The sequence below is a fragment of the Plasmodium gonderi genome (genome assembly GCF_002157705.1).
Source record: "Plasmodium gonderi DNA, contig: Chr11, whole genome shotgun sequence".
Taxonomy (NCBI): Eukaryota; Apicomplexa; class Aconoidasida; order Haemosporida; family Plasmodiidae; genus Plasmodium; species Plasmodium gonderi.
Genome location: NW_021628936.1, coordinates 1,117,646 through 1,137,198, shown reverse-complemented (window position 1 = coordinate 1,137,198; position 19,553 = coordinate 1,117,646). Strand labels below are relative to the sequence as shown.

Sequence of the window (19,553 nt, the reverse complement as noted above, 5' to 3'; positions counted from 1 at the left end):
CTTAATTCTTCAAAAATTTCTGCCCTTTATAGTATTATTAGTTCTGTATTTTTTTCTTACACTATGATATGCGTGTGTGTAGATGTGCTCCTACTTTGAAATGTGTCAATATTCGTTACAAATTTCCTGAGCGGATGCATATATGGTTTTCTCTTCTTTTTGTTTTGAGCAATTCTTGATATTTCCGTAATTTTGCTTCTTACTCCAAGAGTACTACTAGGTGTATTTTTTTTTTTTTTTTTTGGGCAAAGTCAAGGATTTGCTTTGTCTTTTTAACGATTACTTGGATATTTGTACATCTATATGGATGCATGTAACTCTTGTTCGAGCGAGTGTCTATGGTTTTTTTTTTTTTTTTTTTTTTTTTTTTTTTTTTTTTTTTTTGTTTGTTTTTTTTTTTTTTTTTTTTTTTTTTTTTTTTTTTTTATTATTATCTCTGAATCTAAAGAAAATTCTCCTGGGTAATACATATACTTATGAGACAGATATATACAAGTGTCCCTTCACATACATTGACACGTGTGTATTCATGTGATTCGTGGATTGGACTACCCCCAAAATCCTGCTTTTCGTATGTACACAAAAATATGTGAATAAAACAAAGACTTCCACACTTCCACACAGTTCCCAAGCTTGTTCGCGTAGGTTTACATATGTATATACAGATGTATATGTACAAAGACATACGCGAGCATATGTTTATGCATACGTAGAGGGGTATATTTGCTTCTGCATATATACAAGGAACCACTTAAACATACACATATACACATATATATATGCACATACGTGTATATATAAGTCAATATGCAGGATTCGCCAGATATACATGCGATTACAATACGTAACATTAGAGATTAGTTATCATGGTGTTTTAAAAAAAAAAAAAAAAAAAAAAAAAATTCAAATTTATACATACCACAATGAGTACATATGTATTAAACTTACAATATTCACAAAATTTATTATGTACATCTATTTTACACATCTACAAAATTAAACACAGAATAAAAGAAAATATGTGTATAATATGTGATAGTGGAGATACACAAATAACATAAATATGATCACAACATCCAAAAAAAAAAAAAAAAAAACAGAAAGAAAGAAGGTAAATCAATTTATGAAAGCTAAAACCTAAGAAGTGAGAATAATATATGTGCCTTCAAAGGGGGGCAACAAAAGTAAACGGTGTATTTTTTAAAAAAAAAAAAGAATGAATCAATGAATAAAAATGAATTAAGCCAAGCCTCTTTCCATTCAAATGATATATGGTGTATAAGTGGTTTACTGAATTGGAAAAAGACAATATACCCTGGAAGGTCCTTATAGAAGGAGGGACACGCACATGTACACAACCATTATATGTATATGAATGAAGGCGAAGACGCTGCCACATACTCATAAACAGAGATAATGTAACAACGCAGCGGGAGGTTGGTTCATTGAACATTCAAAAACAATGAGGTTCATACAAAAATGGGGTGCCATTAAAAAACGTTCATACGGATATCTAAATTAAAAAAAGTTTCATTAAGAAAAAAAAAAAAAAAAAAAAAAAAAAAAAAAAAAAAAAAAAAAAAAAAAAAAAAAAAAAAAACTAATATTTATACATCACCTAAGTGGTTAAATTACTTTACAAAAATATATAAATTTGCTTAACGTTTATACATTACAACACTTAACTACTGTTGCACAAGCATAAAAAATGAAAAGATAAATGCTTGGGGGCGTAGAGGTTTCGGGATTGATGTGTATATATGTGCATCTAATAAAAATGCTTCATAATTATAGTTTGTGTTGTGTTGTGTGTGTGTGTGTGTGTGTTCCCTTTTTATACCACATTTAAATGTGTATAATGCATGGATAAATGAATCTACATAAAATGTATACACATACACTCAAATATATATATGTATATACAGATACATACATGTTGTTTATATATTTTTGTGGTATCATACGCACAAGCAATATATATGTATATTTACATTCATGTATATAGACGATTTGAACCCATAAAGATTTTCAACTTTAATAAAAGTAGATTACATAAAACATGTACATATGTAAAGATGGATGAACTTAACAATGAATAGTAGAATATAAAATATAAAAACCTAAACAAAATTTATAAAAAAACGCTTTTTTTATCTTTCAATTAGTTTGTATTTTCTCATCACATATATATATATACGTTTTTTTTTATTATGTATATATTGTGAAAAATGAAATATACGATGCGTGTTGTACACATAAATATATATTACAATACACCCCGCTCTACCTCTCCTCAATGACATTTGGATATACTGAGTGTCAACTGTATCTCATACAATCGTTGTACATGCCTCTTCTATTACCTGTATATGTAATTTTACATATCGATATAACTCACTGCTACTATTACTACTACTAATAATAATATTGCTATAAAAAAAATTCATGTTTTTTAACATGACGCAAAAATAATAAAAAAAACTCCTACATTCCTCAGCAGCACAAATATAACACTTCTAAATGGAGAGGTTATGGATATGCTTTCAGATTTGTGTATATGCTATATACATGTCATTCATGTCAAAATATATGCAATGCGTGTATATTACATATATATGCATATGTATATATACATATGTATATATATTTATTTATTTATGTAGATAAATAAACAGTTGTAAAATCTACGCGCATATAAAATATGCTGCAAATTTTCTTAAAAAAAATAATAAAAAAAAAAAACTTTAAAGTAAACAAATAAATGAAATATACAAACCCAAATCGAACACCGGTGTTTGTTGTTTTGAATTTATAAAATTGACGAATAAATGAAAAAAAAAAGGGGTGGAAAGTAAGCACTTCATTTCTATCAGCATTATCTTTTTTTCGTCAACAAAAAATAAGCAAATAAATAAACCCTCCAAAAAAAAAATAAAATAAAATAAAATAAAAGGTGGCTATATATAAAAATGGGCTTGGGGCTGGGGATTTCTGCATAGTTAGATGCAAAATGCTTGATGGTACACAAATTTAAATAATCATATATATGAGGTTAACCCCATAAAAAAAAAAAAAAAAAAAAGAAAAAAGAAAAAAGAAAAAAACATATTATATATGTATATATGTTGTACATATACCATTATGTATAAATAACACTTCTAAAAATAAGAAAATATATGCAGTGTACTACTACACTACACGTGCATGAGGAGCATGCATGTTTTATACATGCAGCACCTGTGCTTTTATTTTATTTTTTTTTTTTTCACGTGCCTTGTCGATGTTAGCCAAATTGCAGTTGCAAAATTAGTACATAAAAATATTTTCTTTTATTTTATATTTTTTTTCGTGGAGACAAAGAAGAAGAAAAAAAATATACATGTACAATATATTGTACATATATATATATATATATATGAGCAACGTTTTTATTTTTCTTGGCAACAGAATCACCGATATGCACAAGGCATAAGGACATGTATGATGGAGATAACGGGAAGTGTCGTAATTTTAACGCGAACTTCTCATGAATTGTTTTCGCGCGTTATGTTTTGCAAATGTACGTAAATATTTTTTCTCAAGATAAATCTACTAATCGCAAAATTTTGCTTGGGACATTCCAAGTAGTGCCACGTATGTATGTGCAAATAAATAAATATATATATATATATATATATATATAAACATTCTGTAGCTAAAGTACTGCACTCACATTTTCTTATATATTTTATATATGTAAGACAGTTGGGGCTTTGAAGGGAGATTCCTGTACCGTGCATAATCCATGCGTGTTGCATATGTATATGTGCATGTATAAAAAAAGTATTAAGCTATTAAGTCAAGGTCCAAGCAACTTTGAAAACAAGTGCATATATATGAGCATATGAATTAAATATATGGTACCTATATGATGAATACATGTATCAGTAAAATAAAAAATACTCGAATTTTTTTTTTTTTTTTTTTTTTTAAACAAGCGAAAAAAAACATTTTGCTCATAAGTAATGGATGGCACAAAAAAAAATATTAACTTGGTGTTTCTCTTTCACGACGGCCCTATTATATTATATATTACATACTTATATATGGTATAGTAGTAGACTTATACTTATTCTGCATTTTTGAAGTTTTGTAGTTTAGTTTTGCCGATTTATAGCTTTTTTTTTTTTTTTTTTTTAAAATAAAATCGCGAATATAATTCTTGCCCTTCTTTATTATTAATACTTCATTTTTTTTTTTTTTTTTCGAAAGAATTTGTTTAGTAAAACTCGTAGCTATATACCTTTTCACATTTTCCTTAAATCAACGGAGATTTTTGCGCTGTCTTCATTTGGCATATTTATTTTATGCATTTTATTATTTTCTTTTATAATATCAATTCACATATGTTATAGAAAACAGGTACGTTATTTTTGTGCCAAGGGAAGGAGGGGGGGGGGGAGTTGTCACGTTTTTTCCACTTTGAATGATGGAGCTTTTTCGTTTCTCCTCAACCTTTTTTGTTTCTCCTCAACATGTTTCGTTTCTCCTCAACCTGTTTCGTTTTTTTTATTTTTCTGCCCTTTTTGCACGAATGCAGATTCGTCCAAGCAGCATTCACCTCACCCGCGTGTAGAAGTTTATGAAAGAAAAGCGGAAACGATAAAGTTTTTTCCTTTTTTGTTGTTACAGCTGGTTTAATATCCTCAAATAGATTCCTGTGGTGCATGGATAAAAATGTCCTATTCTGGATTACCACCATATTTCCTTTGGTTCAATTTCTCCTACATGTTTTTATTCAGAGTTGTGTTTTTAATTTGTGTTACACCCGTTCCCCAGACCAAGGGAGGTAGGGAGGTGATTGAATTGTGGGAGGTATGTTTTAGTGCAGCAATGTTGGGAAAAATTCATTCTTAGTTGTGATAAATTTTGTGGCGAATGTGATGGTTTTTGAAGACGTGTAGTTTTTCTCACCATGTCGTACTGTGTGTCTGTTCAAGCACATAGGAATGCAGGCCTGTCAAAAAATCTTCATTTTTCAGCTTGTTCACACGCAACCCATATGTTTATACTTGGCAATTATATGTACACACACCACTGATCTCTTATTTTGGTTTACTTTTATTTCCATAGTTAAAAAAAAAAAAAAAAAAAAAAAAAAAAATACATATAATGACAACGAGAAACTGATAATATTTTTTGTGAACACTTAACAAAATGCACATTATCCCTTGATGTGTATATACTTCCCCCTTTTTTTTTTTCATATTATAAAATTTGCCCAATTGGTTATCATATATATACCTATATATGGAATATAATCTACCTCGTATTCACACAAAATAAAAACGTACATTGTGTGTAGGATATACCCCTTGGGTCAATTCATATTTTACGCCAGTTCAATTGTAACTCCTGTATTTTTCCCCGATTAAATTCTTCAGATAAGAAAAAAAAAATTCGAATATTTTTTTTTTCATTTTTTTTTTTTTTTTTTATTTCAATAATGATGAAACACATTTGTAAAATGTTTAGGAATTCATCACATGGTACATACATAAATATTGGTGATCAATTGTGGGATGTAAATATTTTTTTGGACATTTTCCATCCATATGTGTTTCACTCATTACTCATTGCGGGAAAGGAAAGAAAAAAATAAGTAGAAAAAAAAAAAAAAAAAAAAAAACCTTAAGCAAAAACACTCATCTTCAGCAGTTCCGTGTATTTTGACTACACGCTTTATGATTAATGTCTCCAAAATCATTAGGAAAAAAAAAAAAAAAAGAAAAAAAAAGTGCTAAATGTGTATAAAAAAAGTATGTCCACGTTTTGCAATAAAATATTTCCATTTTCTCCATGGATATATATCGATTATCTTGTTTTGAAGGATATTATACACGTTCAAATTAGTTGAACATGTTTTAATTTGGTTTTCGTTTTCCTCCTTTTTTTTGCGTTTTTTTTTTTTTTTTTTTTTTTTTTTTTGAGATGTTTCACTTTTCAAAATGAACACATTGTATACTATGCTTCTCATTCTGGGGAATAAAAAAACGTGGACTCCCATTGTAGGTTTCTCTTCAGGGTGTCACATTTTGGTTAAGGGAAAGATTAGCACTCCAAATAAATAACATAGCGGTGTCTGTTAAGTGGTTCTTTTTATTTCTCTGCATTTCTCTCCGCTTCTGTGCATTTCTTTCTATTTCTCCCCTAACAGTAGTTAAACTTTGGCACCTTCTATCTGTTGTTCCAAACCCCATCCTCGCTCCCCTCCATCGCCCTTCACTTTATATTATTGTTTCTTCCATGCCCCTTCTCTCCTTTCTTCCCCATTTGTATATGTCTCTCTAAATTACGCTCACAAGGAGAAAAAAAGAAACATTCACTCACATGCAAATTACACTCGTATGCACACACTTTGCATATGCAGGAACCATTGATTCCAACGATCTACCATCTCAGAATACTTTCGTCCCTTCTGATCACACATAGGACACTTGGAAGTATCAGACACGTTTATAACCATTCGAATAATATATGTGGGAAGGGTGCATCTGTGGGGAAAATATAACCTATGAAAGGATACCTCGTGGGAGAGACATATACACACACATTCACATATTAGACAAAGGAGTATGTGTGCATATAAGAAGCACATATATAACACTAGAAATACCGCACACTAACACTTCGAAAAACGTAGTATATATATATATATATATATATATATATATATATATATATATATATATATATGCATGTACACGTTTTCAAGGGTGAGCAGTGCTAAAAAAAAAAATGGAACCACTTATCATAGACAACCTGCAAAAATTTGGGGATGAAGAAGTTCGGTTAGGTATCGATGAGGCGGGAAGGGGACCTGTGTTAGGACCTATGGTTTATGCAGGATTTTATTGCAATAAAGAAAATGAGAAATTATTAAAAGAAATGAAAATTGATGATTCCAAAAAAATAAGCGAATCTGACAGAGAAAAGATGTTCATCAAATTAAACAATTCAACATTGCCATTTGGTTGGAGAATACATGTACTAATGCCACAAGATATAAGTGCAAAAATGTTAAAAAAACAAAAATACAATTTAAATGAAATATCTCATGATACTGCTATTTCCATAATTGAACATGTTATAAGTAGAGGTTGTAATTTAACAGAAGTTTTTGTAGATACAGTTGGAAAAGCTAGTGTATATGAGGAGAAATTACAAAAATTATTCCCCCACATAAAATGCACAGTTAAAGAGAAGGCTGATTCCTTATATCCAGTTGTAAGTGCTGCATCTATATGTGCAAAAGTAACACGTGATTTTCTTATAAAAAAATGGAAATATGAAGAACCAATAATTAACATAGATAAAGGGTTTGGCTCTGGGTATCCTGGAGACCCAATTACCAAAAATTTTCTAAAAAATAATTTTGATTCTGTTTTTGGATTCCCAAGTATTGTACGTTTTAGTTGGTCTACTGCTGACAATATGATAGAAACTATGGGTGAACAAATAGAGTGGTATGATGACATTGAAAATAATGATTCAAAAGCTATAAAGAGGAAAACACCCTTTGATTACAGTAAATTACAAAAACCTTATGTTCAGAGATCTCTATTTTATTCCAAGGTGGGATTAGACCTTGTTGAAAATTTGTGAAGTACATATAGAGGGATTTCCCATAACACAATGGTCGTTGCACGTGTCACACGTTACAGTCACCATAGCTATACATTTTTGCACGCTTAAAGGAAAAATAGAAGATGATATACATATGTATGTATATATATATACATATATATGCATACATGTACATATATATATATATATATATACATACATATGTATATCATCTTCTATTTTTCCTTTTTAATACCCCCTCCTAATTGACCATATTTTGCGATTACCTAAGGATGAAATTTTCGAAAAAAAAAAAAAGACCAAAATTAAAGGGAAAAAAGTAAACAGCAAGAATATGCCCCGTTTGCGTAGGACACTTTTGGCATGCTGAATAGGTATGCCCACACCTCACAGCTTTGCATTATCATTGTTCATTTTATTTTTTTATTTATATATGTATTTTATTTTATTTTTTTAACTATTTTGAACAAATCCCATGAAACGCAAATTTACTGGGGTTTCCTTTTTTGCCATATTGCGTGTATAAGACACTTCCCCATTGGAGTGAATGTTTAATGGTGAATAGTAAGTATCTCATGAACAGGTCTATATGGTACGACAAAATTTTGTTGGGCTCATTTTAAAAATAGCTTAACGATACAAGGGAATGTATGGAAAAATAAAGAAAAGGAATTAATATTTGATAAGTACTGAACGGGCATTTAATACGCACACATATGAAGTAGTATACTTGAATGTTAATATATATAAGGGTCTCATAGGATGAGTAAAATGTGAAAAATAAAATTCTGTACCTTTTTTGCGATTGTGTAAACCGATGTCTCTAATGTGACATATGGTATAATTCCAATTTAAATTTATTATTCTACTATTTCATTTTATATATATATATGTTAATAACACCTGGTGCAATTTTTACGTTTTCAGTTCTTTCTTTTAGTAGTACGACTTTGGTTCATTCCCCGGGTTTCTCTCTCTCTCTCTCTATATATATATATATATATATATCAATGGCACTTTGCGAAGGACATTTGCATATAAACCAAATCATTAACATGTAAGGAACTGTAAGTGGGTAACGTATTTTGAAGCAACATGGAACGATATGCGATATTTTATATAGGTGGAGAAGTACAGTTGGCCATGATGTCCATTTCTGACATTCTCTCATTAAATCGCAGGTAAAATGTGTTATGGAAGAACAGTGTTTCCTCTCCCTGTTTATTGAAGCGAGGAAACAAAAATGAGGAAGATTTAAAAAAAAATAAAATAATATTATTGGTTGTTTTTTAAAAGACTGTGTAAACAAATATGCAATGTATTATATATATACACAACTTTATATACACATATTTTTAACACTATATCGTACACTGTATCGAACAAATAATTGATAAAAATGCACCATGTTCCTTTCAAGTGCTCCTAAATTTTGACAATTATGCAAAAGCGTGAACATAGTAAAATTATGGGACATTCGTTTGAGACGCCTCTTTTTTTTTTTTTTTTTTTTTTTCAACTTCTCTTTCACATTGTATAATATTCCAACGATGTTCATATCGCTGTCGCCATGTTTGCTCATCCACAACTACTCATTCCCGACTCATCTAAAACAGTATAAAAAAAAAAAAAAAAAAAAAAAAAAAATTTATCCCAAAGTTACATTTTTAAAGGAGCTTTTTTAACCCATAGAATTTATTAATGCTAACAAAAATTAATTTTCTTAAAAGCTTTCGCTAATTTTTGCCTTTTCATCCCAAACTCCTTAAATATGTAGTAGGTGTCTTGGTTTGAATATTACGCTAATTCATGACTATTTTTTTTTTTTTTGTTTTTTATGTCACGTTAAAAAATAGTAGAGAAAAAAAAATAATAAAAGTAATAATAATAATAGTAGTAGTAGTAATAATAGTAGTAATAATAATAATAATAGTACTAGTAATAATAATAGTAGAAATAATAATAATAGAAATTATAATAGTAGTAGTAATAGTAGTCGTAGTAATAGTAGTAGTAGTAATAATAGCTTCTCATTTTTCTTATTTTTTATGTGTTGGGCGGGTATTAGATAAGTATGTGCGCGAAATGTGGCACGAGGGCACATTGCTGCTCATGTCCTTTATTCATATACCTTCCATAAATACATGTATATATAATATAATGACATATATATATGTACGGATGAGCACATACAATATCTAAGGATAAACAAATGTCATATTCCGCATATAGACCCTGTGTTTATGATGATACATGAATTATGAACATAATATATATATATATACCTGCTATATATGTTAACATTAAATACCTTTTTTTCTTCGCCATTCCAGTGTTTTTTTTTTTTTTTTTTTTTTTTTTTTCTCCCATGTTGTGCATTTTAAAAATTGCTCCTTTTCACTGGGAGTGACTTTAAAAAAAGAGAATAAAGGAAATTTATTTTATTACCTTTTTCCTTCTGCTGTAATATTTAATTTTTCTTCTTTCAGTTTAGTGTTGATTTTCTTGAAATAAATTGGTACGCATTTTTACCCATACATCATCTATAGTATTATATACCTATATAAAAGTTTATGTATTTTGTATTCCCCTACCCCCATTATTCGATTTGTTGTATAGTAAAAATTTTATTTCACGTATATTACATATTTTATATGTAGAGGCAAAAATAGTATTTAGTGATACAATTTATTCATAATGGATGTTCAGATAAACGTATATATTTTATAAAAATTTGTTTTACGAAAATTAACGATCCCTTAGCTTTTTTTTTTTTTTTTTTTTTTCTCAATTACACAGAATATGCATATCGTTATCTTTACGTAATTTTATTAGCTAAGAATAAAAAAAAAAAACTGATATATAAAAATGCATATATATATATGTATGTATATGTTTATATATGTATATATATGTATATGTTTATACAGGTAAACAACTTTTTAAATGAACAAAAAACAAATGCGAATAAAAATATGATCCACCATATCTCCCCATTCGTAATACCAACACGATGTTATTAACGCTTGTTGTGCCACACCCTTCTTCAGTTTTGAATTCCTGCTATCATTCATCTTAAAATTTTTTTTTTTTTTTTTACTCTCTGGACACCAATTATATATAAAACTATTCCAAAATTTAGTAGAGAGACATATTTCGAAATAACTGTTGAAACATACATATACCTGTCAGTGTGCCCTCCTGCTCTCAATCGTATAATTTTTGTATGTCAAGAGAAAAATATATCCAACTTTACATACATAAATTCCAAGGGTGCACGATAAAATTTTGCATCTTGTCTATACATATCATATATGTATATGAACCTATATATACACACACACACACACGTGACGCACTGCACGCTTTTTTCATCACTATATTTTTGAACTACCAAAATGAGCGCCTACAATTTAGAAAAAGACGACACTGTGTATCACAAATTAGACACTATACAATGTGATATCCCAATAAATGAAGAATTAAAAGCTAGGATAAACAAACATGTCAACCAATTGCGGGTTTCCTATTCGACATTAGAAGAATTTGTTGATAATTTTGTATATGAATTGAAAAAAGGATTGGAGGCACATCGTAGACATCCAAATTTGTGGATTCCACACGAATGTTCATTTAAAATGTTAGATTCATGTATTTCGGATATACCTACAGGACAAGAAAAGGGTACCTATTATGCAATTGATTTTGGTGGAACAAATTTCCGAGCTGTGAGAGCTTCCTTAGATGGAAATGGAAAAATAAAAAGAGATCAGGAAACATACAGCTTAAAATTTACAGGTACATTTTCACATGAAAAAGGATTATTAGATAAACATGCAACTGCCTCGCAATTGTTTGATCATTTTGCTGAAAGAATAAAATACATCATGGGAGAATTTAAAGATTTAGATAACAAGGAAGGAAAAAATGTTGGTTTTACATTTTCATTTCCATGTACTTCTCCATCAATTAATTGTTCTATTTTAATTGATTGGACAAAAGGATTTGAAACAGGAAGAGCTACAAATGATCCTGTAGAAGGTCGAGATGTATGTAAACTAATGAATGATGCATTTGTAAGATCAGAAATACCTGCAAAGGTTTGTTGTGTTGTTAATGATGCTGTTGGTACACTTATGTCATGTGCATATCAAAAAGGAAAAACAACACCCCCATGCTACATTGGAATAATTTTAGGAACAGGATCTAATGGATGTTACTACGAACCAGAATGGAAAAAATATAAATATTCTGGAAAAATTATTAACATAGAATTAGGAAATTTTGACAAAGATTTACCATTATCCCCAGTTGATTTAGTAATGGATTGGCATTCAGCAAACAGGAGTAGACAATTATTTGAAAAAATGATTTCAGGGGCCTACTTAGGAGAAATTGTGAGGAGGTTCATGGTTAATGTTTTACAAAGTGCTTCATCAGAGAAAATGTGGAAAAGTGATAGCTTCAATTCAGAATCAGGTAGTGTAGTATTAAATGACACTTCAAAAAATTTCGACGAAAGTAGAAAAGTTGCAAAGGCTGCATGGGACATGGATTTTACAGATGAACAAATGTATGCATTACGAAAAATATGTGAATCAGTATATAACCGTTCGGCTGCTCTAGCAGCAGCTGCAATAGCTGCTATAGCTAAAAGAATTAAAATTATTGAACACTCCAAATTTTCTTGTGGTGTAGATGGATCTCTATTTGTCAAAAATGCATGGTACTGTAAAAGGTTAAAGGAACACTTAAAAGTTATTTTAGCCGATAAGGCAGAAAATTTAATTATTATTCCTGCAGATGATGGATCAGGAAAAGGTGCTGCCATAACTGCTGCGGTCGTTTCTCAATCAACCAGTATTAAGCAGTTGCCTTAAGTCCTTACACAAAAATTTGGAATCTCAAAATGTGTTCTGCTTTATCGTGATATTGCCACCATAATGATAACAGCACTAATCGCTATGCCACAATTAGAACCGAAACTATATATGGGGGTTGTGTGTGTATGTGGTTTTTCTAGATTGAGGAAATTATTCCTCATCTAGGTTCACGCACACGAAGATGGGTAGATGCAAGGACTAGCATATACACACACACACACCTTTTCTATTTTTCACGTTTTGACATTTCCTTTTTTTTTTTTTTTTATGGTGTATCCCACGCAGGATGTGCCAGGAATAAAAGGTATTGTCAAATACATACATGTATGTATATATATATATATATATATATATATATATATATATAAACATATGCTATTTGTGCCTTAAATGCATGCTAAATTACACTGATACCTTTCCTATACCCCCTTTTACTGGCGTGAATATGCCACATATCACCACACAAGTGTTCTATACATGTATAATATTTCGTGATTTTTATGGCATGTACGTATGTCCATTTTCCACATTGTTCATATGCGCGTGTCAAAATTTTTTTTTTTTTTTTTTTTTTTTTCACTAACCATTTGGTATTGTGTTAAGACATATGTGCCATGAGATTTATCTCTATTATAAAATGATCGTTATTTTGTTTATTTTTTTTTTTCCCCTTTTTTTAGAATAAGTTATATGAGTTATTAAGTTGGTACATATTTCAATGCATTTTCAAAAGGTTTCCCATGAATTATACATGGATCCATTTACACGGCTTCATATGTTGTAAATGTTACAATACGCTTGAATGTGTTACAGGCAATGCATGTATGTTTGTTCTGTTTCCATTTATTACGTCCCATTATACTCCGTTCATTATTACTGTTTAGTGCGTTCCATAAATCGATGTATCATTTTCCTTTCACCCCCTTCTTCCCCAACCCTTCATTCTATCATATGTTATAACATTTTATTTATGATCATTATTATTACAAATTACTGCTATTATTACAATTTCGATCATTATTACAATTAATACTATTATTATAATTTCGATCATTATTACAATTACGTTCATTATTAGAATTACATTATTGCTACAATTGCTACTACTATTATTTAATATTTTTTTCAAATCCATTTCTTTTCGTTAGCTCATTTTGGTGTCATCCATCATGTCATAACACCTCTGCGATATTTAATTATGAGCCGTATACATAACACGTACTTATAAATTTGCACACACACAAAGCACAAATTGTGTGTTTTCAGCTCACATAATAAGAATTAAAAAATACTTACATGATAGAAAAAAAAAGGAAAAAAAAAAAAAAAATTACATAGCTGCAAAATCAGGAAATTACCTTTCTTACATTTGTTTGTATGACTATATACAACATGAAAACTCTGAATTTTTCATAATATAAATAAACATTTATTATTTTCTCCTATACGAAGAAAAGTTATATATCACATATATATTATAAATGCTAGGATTATGGTCCCTTTTAAACAAACCCATACTTTTTAAAAATATCTCATATGAGAGAAAAGTATTCAGTTTGTACTTCGATTAGTGCACTCAATATGTAATTAATTAAAATATAAAAGTATGAAAAGAAGATATAACCTCTGTGTAAAATAGAAGCAAAAAAAAAAAAAAAAAAATGCTTGAACGATTTTAGAAGCACATGGAAAATGAAGGGGGGAAATTCTTCCTCATATATAAATTTTTTTTTTTTTTTTTTTTTTTTTTTTTAACATTCAATTTTGAATGTTCTTTAACCTGTGTTTACGTTAAAAATGCCTCGAGGAGGTCATAAGGGAGGTCTATTTCCTGTGAGTGGGATGAAATGGGGAATGAATGAGAGAGTTAGAAAAAGAGGGTTATATCATAATAGGAGAGAAGATATATTAACCCCAAGATGGGGATATCGATATGAAAACAGGAATAACAGTTATTTACCAGATGGGAGTTCAAAATCGTTTGATACAGATGTAAATAGAGCTTGGCCAAATGAAAAGAATCAATGGAATCATTTCTACACAATTAATGAAGGTAGGTATTTATGGCCAAGCATATGTGCACACAACCCGAATATTAAAAATTACATTTTAAACATTTTAGAGAATAGTGAAAATAGACCTTTTAGTGGTATTGGATTGGAACAAGTCCAAAATGAAGGAAAAAAAAAAATAAGAAATGAACACGCTCTTGGTAGTACTTCCATTAATAATAATCACAATGTCGGTGTGTATGGAAAAAATACTTATCTAAGCAAACTAGCTAACGAATTTAATAATTCTATATATCCTACAATTGAGATTAATCTAAATAATAGTATGAAAAGGGGAAAAATACAAAAATTATACGATATTGTAAGGGAAGAAAATATATGGAAAACGACGCAAAAAATAAAAACTGCTCAGAGTGAAAACATATTCCCCTATGTTGATGACAATGCAACCCTGATTAGAGAATTACCCCTTGCAGAAATTTTATACACAAAAAGTAATTTACGTCTCAAGGTTAGAAGACACCCGAAATGGATGAATGTGCAATTTCTAAAAAAAAAAATAAAAATTCCCTACTTGTACAGGTACTTTTTTTTTAAACGTTTTTTTTTCCTTTTATGCAGCTTCACCTACTTTTTTTTTTTTTTTTTTTTTTTTTTTTTTTTTTTTTCGATGAATATACGTCCATCTGGGTCAAACATAGGACATTCCTTCAGCATGTTTTTGCAACTCATTAAGAAATGTCCCTTTTACGTTTTCATCATTTCCTAATTTTTTTTTTTTTTTTTTGTGATTTAAAAACTCACGATCAACCACCCAATTCATCATTTCCCCTTTGAACAGGAGAAGAATTGCACGAGAAGAATTACAAAAAAAGGAATTTGGGTCGTTTTTTTAAATGTGTGCACACGGAAAATTGTATACGCAGGTTAATAAAGATTAATACGGAAGAGAAAAAAAAAAAAAAGAAAAAAAGATACAGGATCAGACAGAGACAGAGGCAGCATTAAGAATGTTAATCCCAGCTGGACAATGGGGCAAACGAGAACAGAAGTGGAACGAATATTACTTTTTTTTAAATCCATGAAGTATCATTTTGGCGCGCTCTCTACAAAAAAGTAAGAAAGGAGAAAGTAAAGCTGAGTGATGGCAGATGACAAGATAAATGTAAATTCCCAACAATGTTGTGATAATTATCGTAAAAAATGAGAAAAGGAGAACATGATGTGTTTTGCGCGTACACGTTAAATTGTTTAAAATTATTTCATTTAACTTTTTTTTCCTTCATTTTATTTATTTGTTTTATTTGTTTTATTTTATTTCACTTTTTTTAATTTATTTATCTTATTTTACTTCTTTTAATTTATTTTATTTATTTTTTTTTTTTTACACCCGCTTCGCTACCTCTCCTCTGTACCTTCTACAATCCTGTATCATTTTAACGTTGTCCTTTTTTTCAGCCGCATGATCTTCATTCGTTCTTCCAGTAGGAGCATTTGAATTGACACTTTTCTTTTCATCCAGAAGAAAAATAAGATTTAGAAAATCTGCTGACTGGGAAATTGTATATGTTGTAATATTTCGTTCTTTAGTGTGGGAGTAATTATTTTTTTTTCTTTTATTATCTCAGGGTGGTTATTATTATTATTTTATTTTATTTTTTTAAGTACTAAATGTGCATTTCTCTTCTTACTGTAACATTTGTTGGATGCCCATATGGGAAAGAGGATCCTAACATTATTTGTTCACTGAAGAGTATGTGAAGAGGTGACGCTGGCATGTGGATCTAATGTGTAATGTGAACCTGGACATATACTGAAAGAAGCATGTCATAAAGAAGCATGTCATAAAGAAGCATGTCACAAAGAAGAATGTCGAAAAAAAGCATGTCACAAAGAAGGATGTCGAAAAAAAGCATGCCACAAAGAAGCATGTATGAACCATAGAAAATTTGCTAATCGAGAAATTTTAGCCTACGATCCTTTTTAATAATCTTATTGCACATATAAAAAATAATCATGAAGTATGTGTGTCGTGCAGCATTACTAGAAGTATGAATATTCCTTCGATCCATACTGTAGGTACTTGAGTTTTTCTATACAATGTAAAAAACATTTTGCTAAATATATGGGAAATTCCTTTTTCGAATTCAGAATTTTGCAAATCAGATTTTTCATCTCCTAAAATGGGAAGAAAATAAGCAAGGATGATGAAACTACTATCAACACACAAAAAATAAACTACGGGTAATGCTTGAAACGCATTTACAAATCGTGCAATGCAAGAATGAGTTGCAGTCTATATATTCAGCAAGATGTTCCTTTCTTTTTTCATTGAAAACATGTAGATCTATTACTGATATGTATTCCTCCTCAATTGGATTTTCTCCCACTTTAGCTTTCTTTTCTTCCACACCAGCTGGCTTTTCTTTCACCTCAGCTGGCTTTTCTTCCACATCAGCTGGATTTTCTTTCACCTCAGCTGGCTTTTCTTCCACATCAGCTGGATTTTCTTTCACGTCTTCATCCGATTCCATATATTGCATAAAAAGTGTTGAGTAGGATTGATCCTCTGTTTGTTTCTTTTTTTGTTTTTCCATTTCTAGTTGTTTAATTTTCTTTTCATTTGCATCTTTCATACTAATTTGTTGTTTTTCCCGTAAAAGTTTCGCTTTTATTTCATTATTAGTTACTTTTGCATTTTCCATTTGACGTACATATTCAAATAGACCCCTTAAAGGGGCAGGAATTAAATTTTCGTACTTGTCAGTTATTCGATTTCTCGTATTCTCCTTGACAAGTTGATAATATGCATGTAACGGATGGTCTACATGTAAAAATGGAAATTCTATTAAAATATCATTGTTTAGTTTTAAATAAAATTCTACTATGTCTCCTTCCTGAAAAATGGGAATAGTTTGGCACAGTGTATTTTCTATCATGTAAGAGAAAAAATGTCAGAGTTCTTCATCATCACTTATGTACTTTTGTATGCACATGTTTCAATTATTAAATATATTTCCAGTTTTCAATCATATGCACATGCGTAAATACTGTTCATATATAACAGGTATCAAATATTACCCAATTTGCAAACATAGCCGTATATTCAATTATCACATGTTCATGCAAACTTTTTGGCAAACTTATATTCTCTTGATTCCTTGGAATGTAAGATGTAAATATCTCTTTCTCATTTTCGCTCAGAACCTCGTCCCAATTTTGCTTCCGGATGTCGTCATTCTGGGGTGGGGTATGTGTGTGTGTGTGGGGGGGGGGGTGTGGGGGGGTGTGGGGGGGGGGGGGGGGTAATGGGGAAATTGTCACATGTGTTCAAAAAAAAAGTGAAGAAAAGTGGAAATGTGAAAAAGTAAAAAAGGGGGAAAAAAAAATAAATAAATCAATCTGTGTTTCTTTTCGTTTAAGTCTCTCCACCCCTTTAGATCTTTTTTTTAGTGAATATATGAAGTGGTCTAATTTATAATTTAAACGCGATGCACAGTTGCAACCACGAAGGGGGTTACATGATGACACAGAAAAGTTGTCATTTTCATTCCACAGAATTTATTACACATGCTGATTAATTTCTATTCAAGCATGCCCTGAATATGCCCCCCTAAACATGCCTTGAACATACTTCAAACATACAACTATCAGGTGGCTATCACTCAGTTAACACACATTTAGCATACATATTGCATTTACAATTGTAGTATGGGAATCTCCTTATTCCGCTTCTTTGCTTACGTTCAGGTAATTTAAAATGTTCACAGGTGGTTCACTAGAGAAGTAATTTTTCTTCTTCATCTTGCTTACTAAAAACTTAATCAGAGTAGCAAAATTTGTTAGAGTGTCAAGTCAAACAAGTAGGAAGGGAAAAAAAAAAAAAAAAAAAAAAAAAAAAAAAAAAAAAAAAACCATAAAAAATGGTGGTTAGTAAACATGAAAAGAATAGTTTAAAGTTACATACACCTTACTCCCATGCTACATGTGTAGATATTGTTTATTTCAGTCGATTCATGTTAGAATAAACTTTTTTTTTGTTTTTTCAAAACTTATAAAACTTTATACTTTTACTTAATTTAAAGCTAAATTGTTAATTCGTTTTTATTTAATTCAATTTGATTTAATTTAATTTATTTAATTTAATTTCTTTTAATTTATTTGATTTATTTTATTTTAATTCAATTTGATTTATTTTAATTTACTTAATTTAATTTATTTTACTTTATTTTAAGTTAAATTTTTTTTTTATGACAAAAAAAAGAATATAAAACATATAAACCCCCTTTCACTAGCGAATTACACTTAGGCGAATCTACAAAAGCATTTTTTATTGGAATCTTTCAAAACATATTTTATGGTCATAGAAAAACGAAATAAACATCTGTCCTTTTGTTACCTGTTCGTTAAGTTTTCCCGTTCTACTCATTCCTCAAGCAGCACAGTATTGTCAGATATATACATGGAACCTATTACATGTGTGTGGGAGATATATTCGTATATTTATGGTTTAAAAATTAAAAATAATTGTATATTTACCACTGATTCATTCACGTTTGTAAATGCTATTAGAACGATTCTCCTTGTTCATCCCTTTTGTTTCAATTCATCGAGTTGAGATTTTTTTTTTTTTTTTTTTTTTTTTTTTGTAAATACCCCCGAATCGCTCTTTTGCTATTTTTATACTTTTACACATTTTGTGTATGTACATTGACACGCAAATTAGCTTGCACGAATTGAGCCATTATAAAAAATAAATAACAAATAATTAAAAAAAGGTAGACTATTTTTTATTCCAAAATGGAAGAGAACATGTGTAAGTAAAAGTGACGCGTCTGTTTCCATTGTGGGGTTTTAATAAGTGTCCATCTACATGTGTTTGTCTATGTACATGTGCACATATACATATATACACACATATATATACATGTTCTTGGCTTTAAATGCACATATATTTGCATACGTATATATACACACATGTGTTCTTTTTTTTTTTTCGCCTCTCTCCCTTTTGCCAAAACCCTGTTTAATT

General features: G+C 29.8%; 4 protein-coding genes across 4 annotated transcripts; 3 read left to right on the top strand and 1 right to left on the bottom strand.

Moving 5' to 3' along the window:
• Window positions 1-6,777: 6,777 nt before the first annotated feature.
• On the top strand, window positions 6,778-7,644 carry PGO_112420 (ribonuclease H2 subunit A; the record flags this gene model as incomplete). Its single annotated transcript, XM_028688579.1, has 1 exon — window positions 6,778-7,644. One exon carries the CDS (start codon window positions 6,778-6,780, stop codon window positions 7,642-7,644), a length of 867 nt encoding a protein of 288 aa, XP_028544380.1.
• A 3,380-nt stretch (window positions 7,645-11,024) lies between these two features.
• Window positions 11,025-12,506, top strand: PGO_112410 (hexokinase; the record flags this gene model as incomplete). Its single annotated transcript, XM_028688578.1, has 1 exon — window positions 11,025-12,506. The coding sequence occupies one exon, from the start codon at window positions 11,025-11,027 to the stop codon at window positions 12,504-12,506; it is 1,482 nt and encodes a 493-aa protein (XP_028544379.1).
• A 1,800-nt stretch (window positions 12,507-14,306) lies between these two features.
• Window positions 14,307-15,417, top strand: PGO_112400 (hypothetical protein, conserved; the record flags this gene model as incomplete). Its single annotated transcript, XM_028688577.1, has 2 exons — window positions 14,307-15,103; window positions 15,363-15,417. The coding sequence occupies 2 exons, from the start codon at window positions 14,307-14,309 to the stop codon at window positions 15,415-15,417; spliced, it is 852 nt and encodes a 283-aa protein (XP_028544378.1).
• A 167-nt stretch (window positions 15,418-15,584) lies between these two features.
• On the bottom strand, window positions 15,585-18,325 carry PGO_112390 (hypothetical protein, conserved; the record flags this gene model as incomplete). The annotated part of the gene is made up of 7 exons (XM_028688576.1): window positions 15,585-15,627; window positions 15,937-16,073; window positions 16,213-16,267; window positions 16,566-16,699; window positions 16,975-17,418; window positions 17,603-17,761; window positions 18,266-18,325. The coding sequence occupies 7 exons, from the start codon at window positions 18,323-18,325 to the stop codon at window positions 15,585-15,587; spliced, it is 1,032 nt and encodes a 343-aa protein (XP_028544377.1).
• Window positions 18,326-19,553: the final 1,228 nt, after the last annotated feature.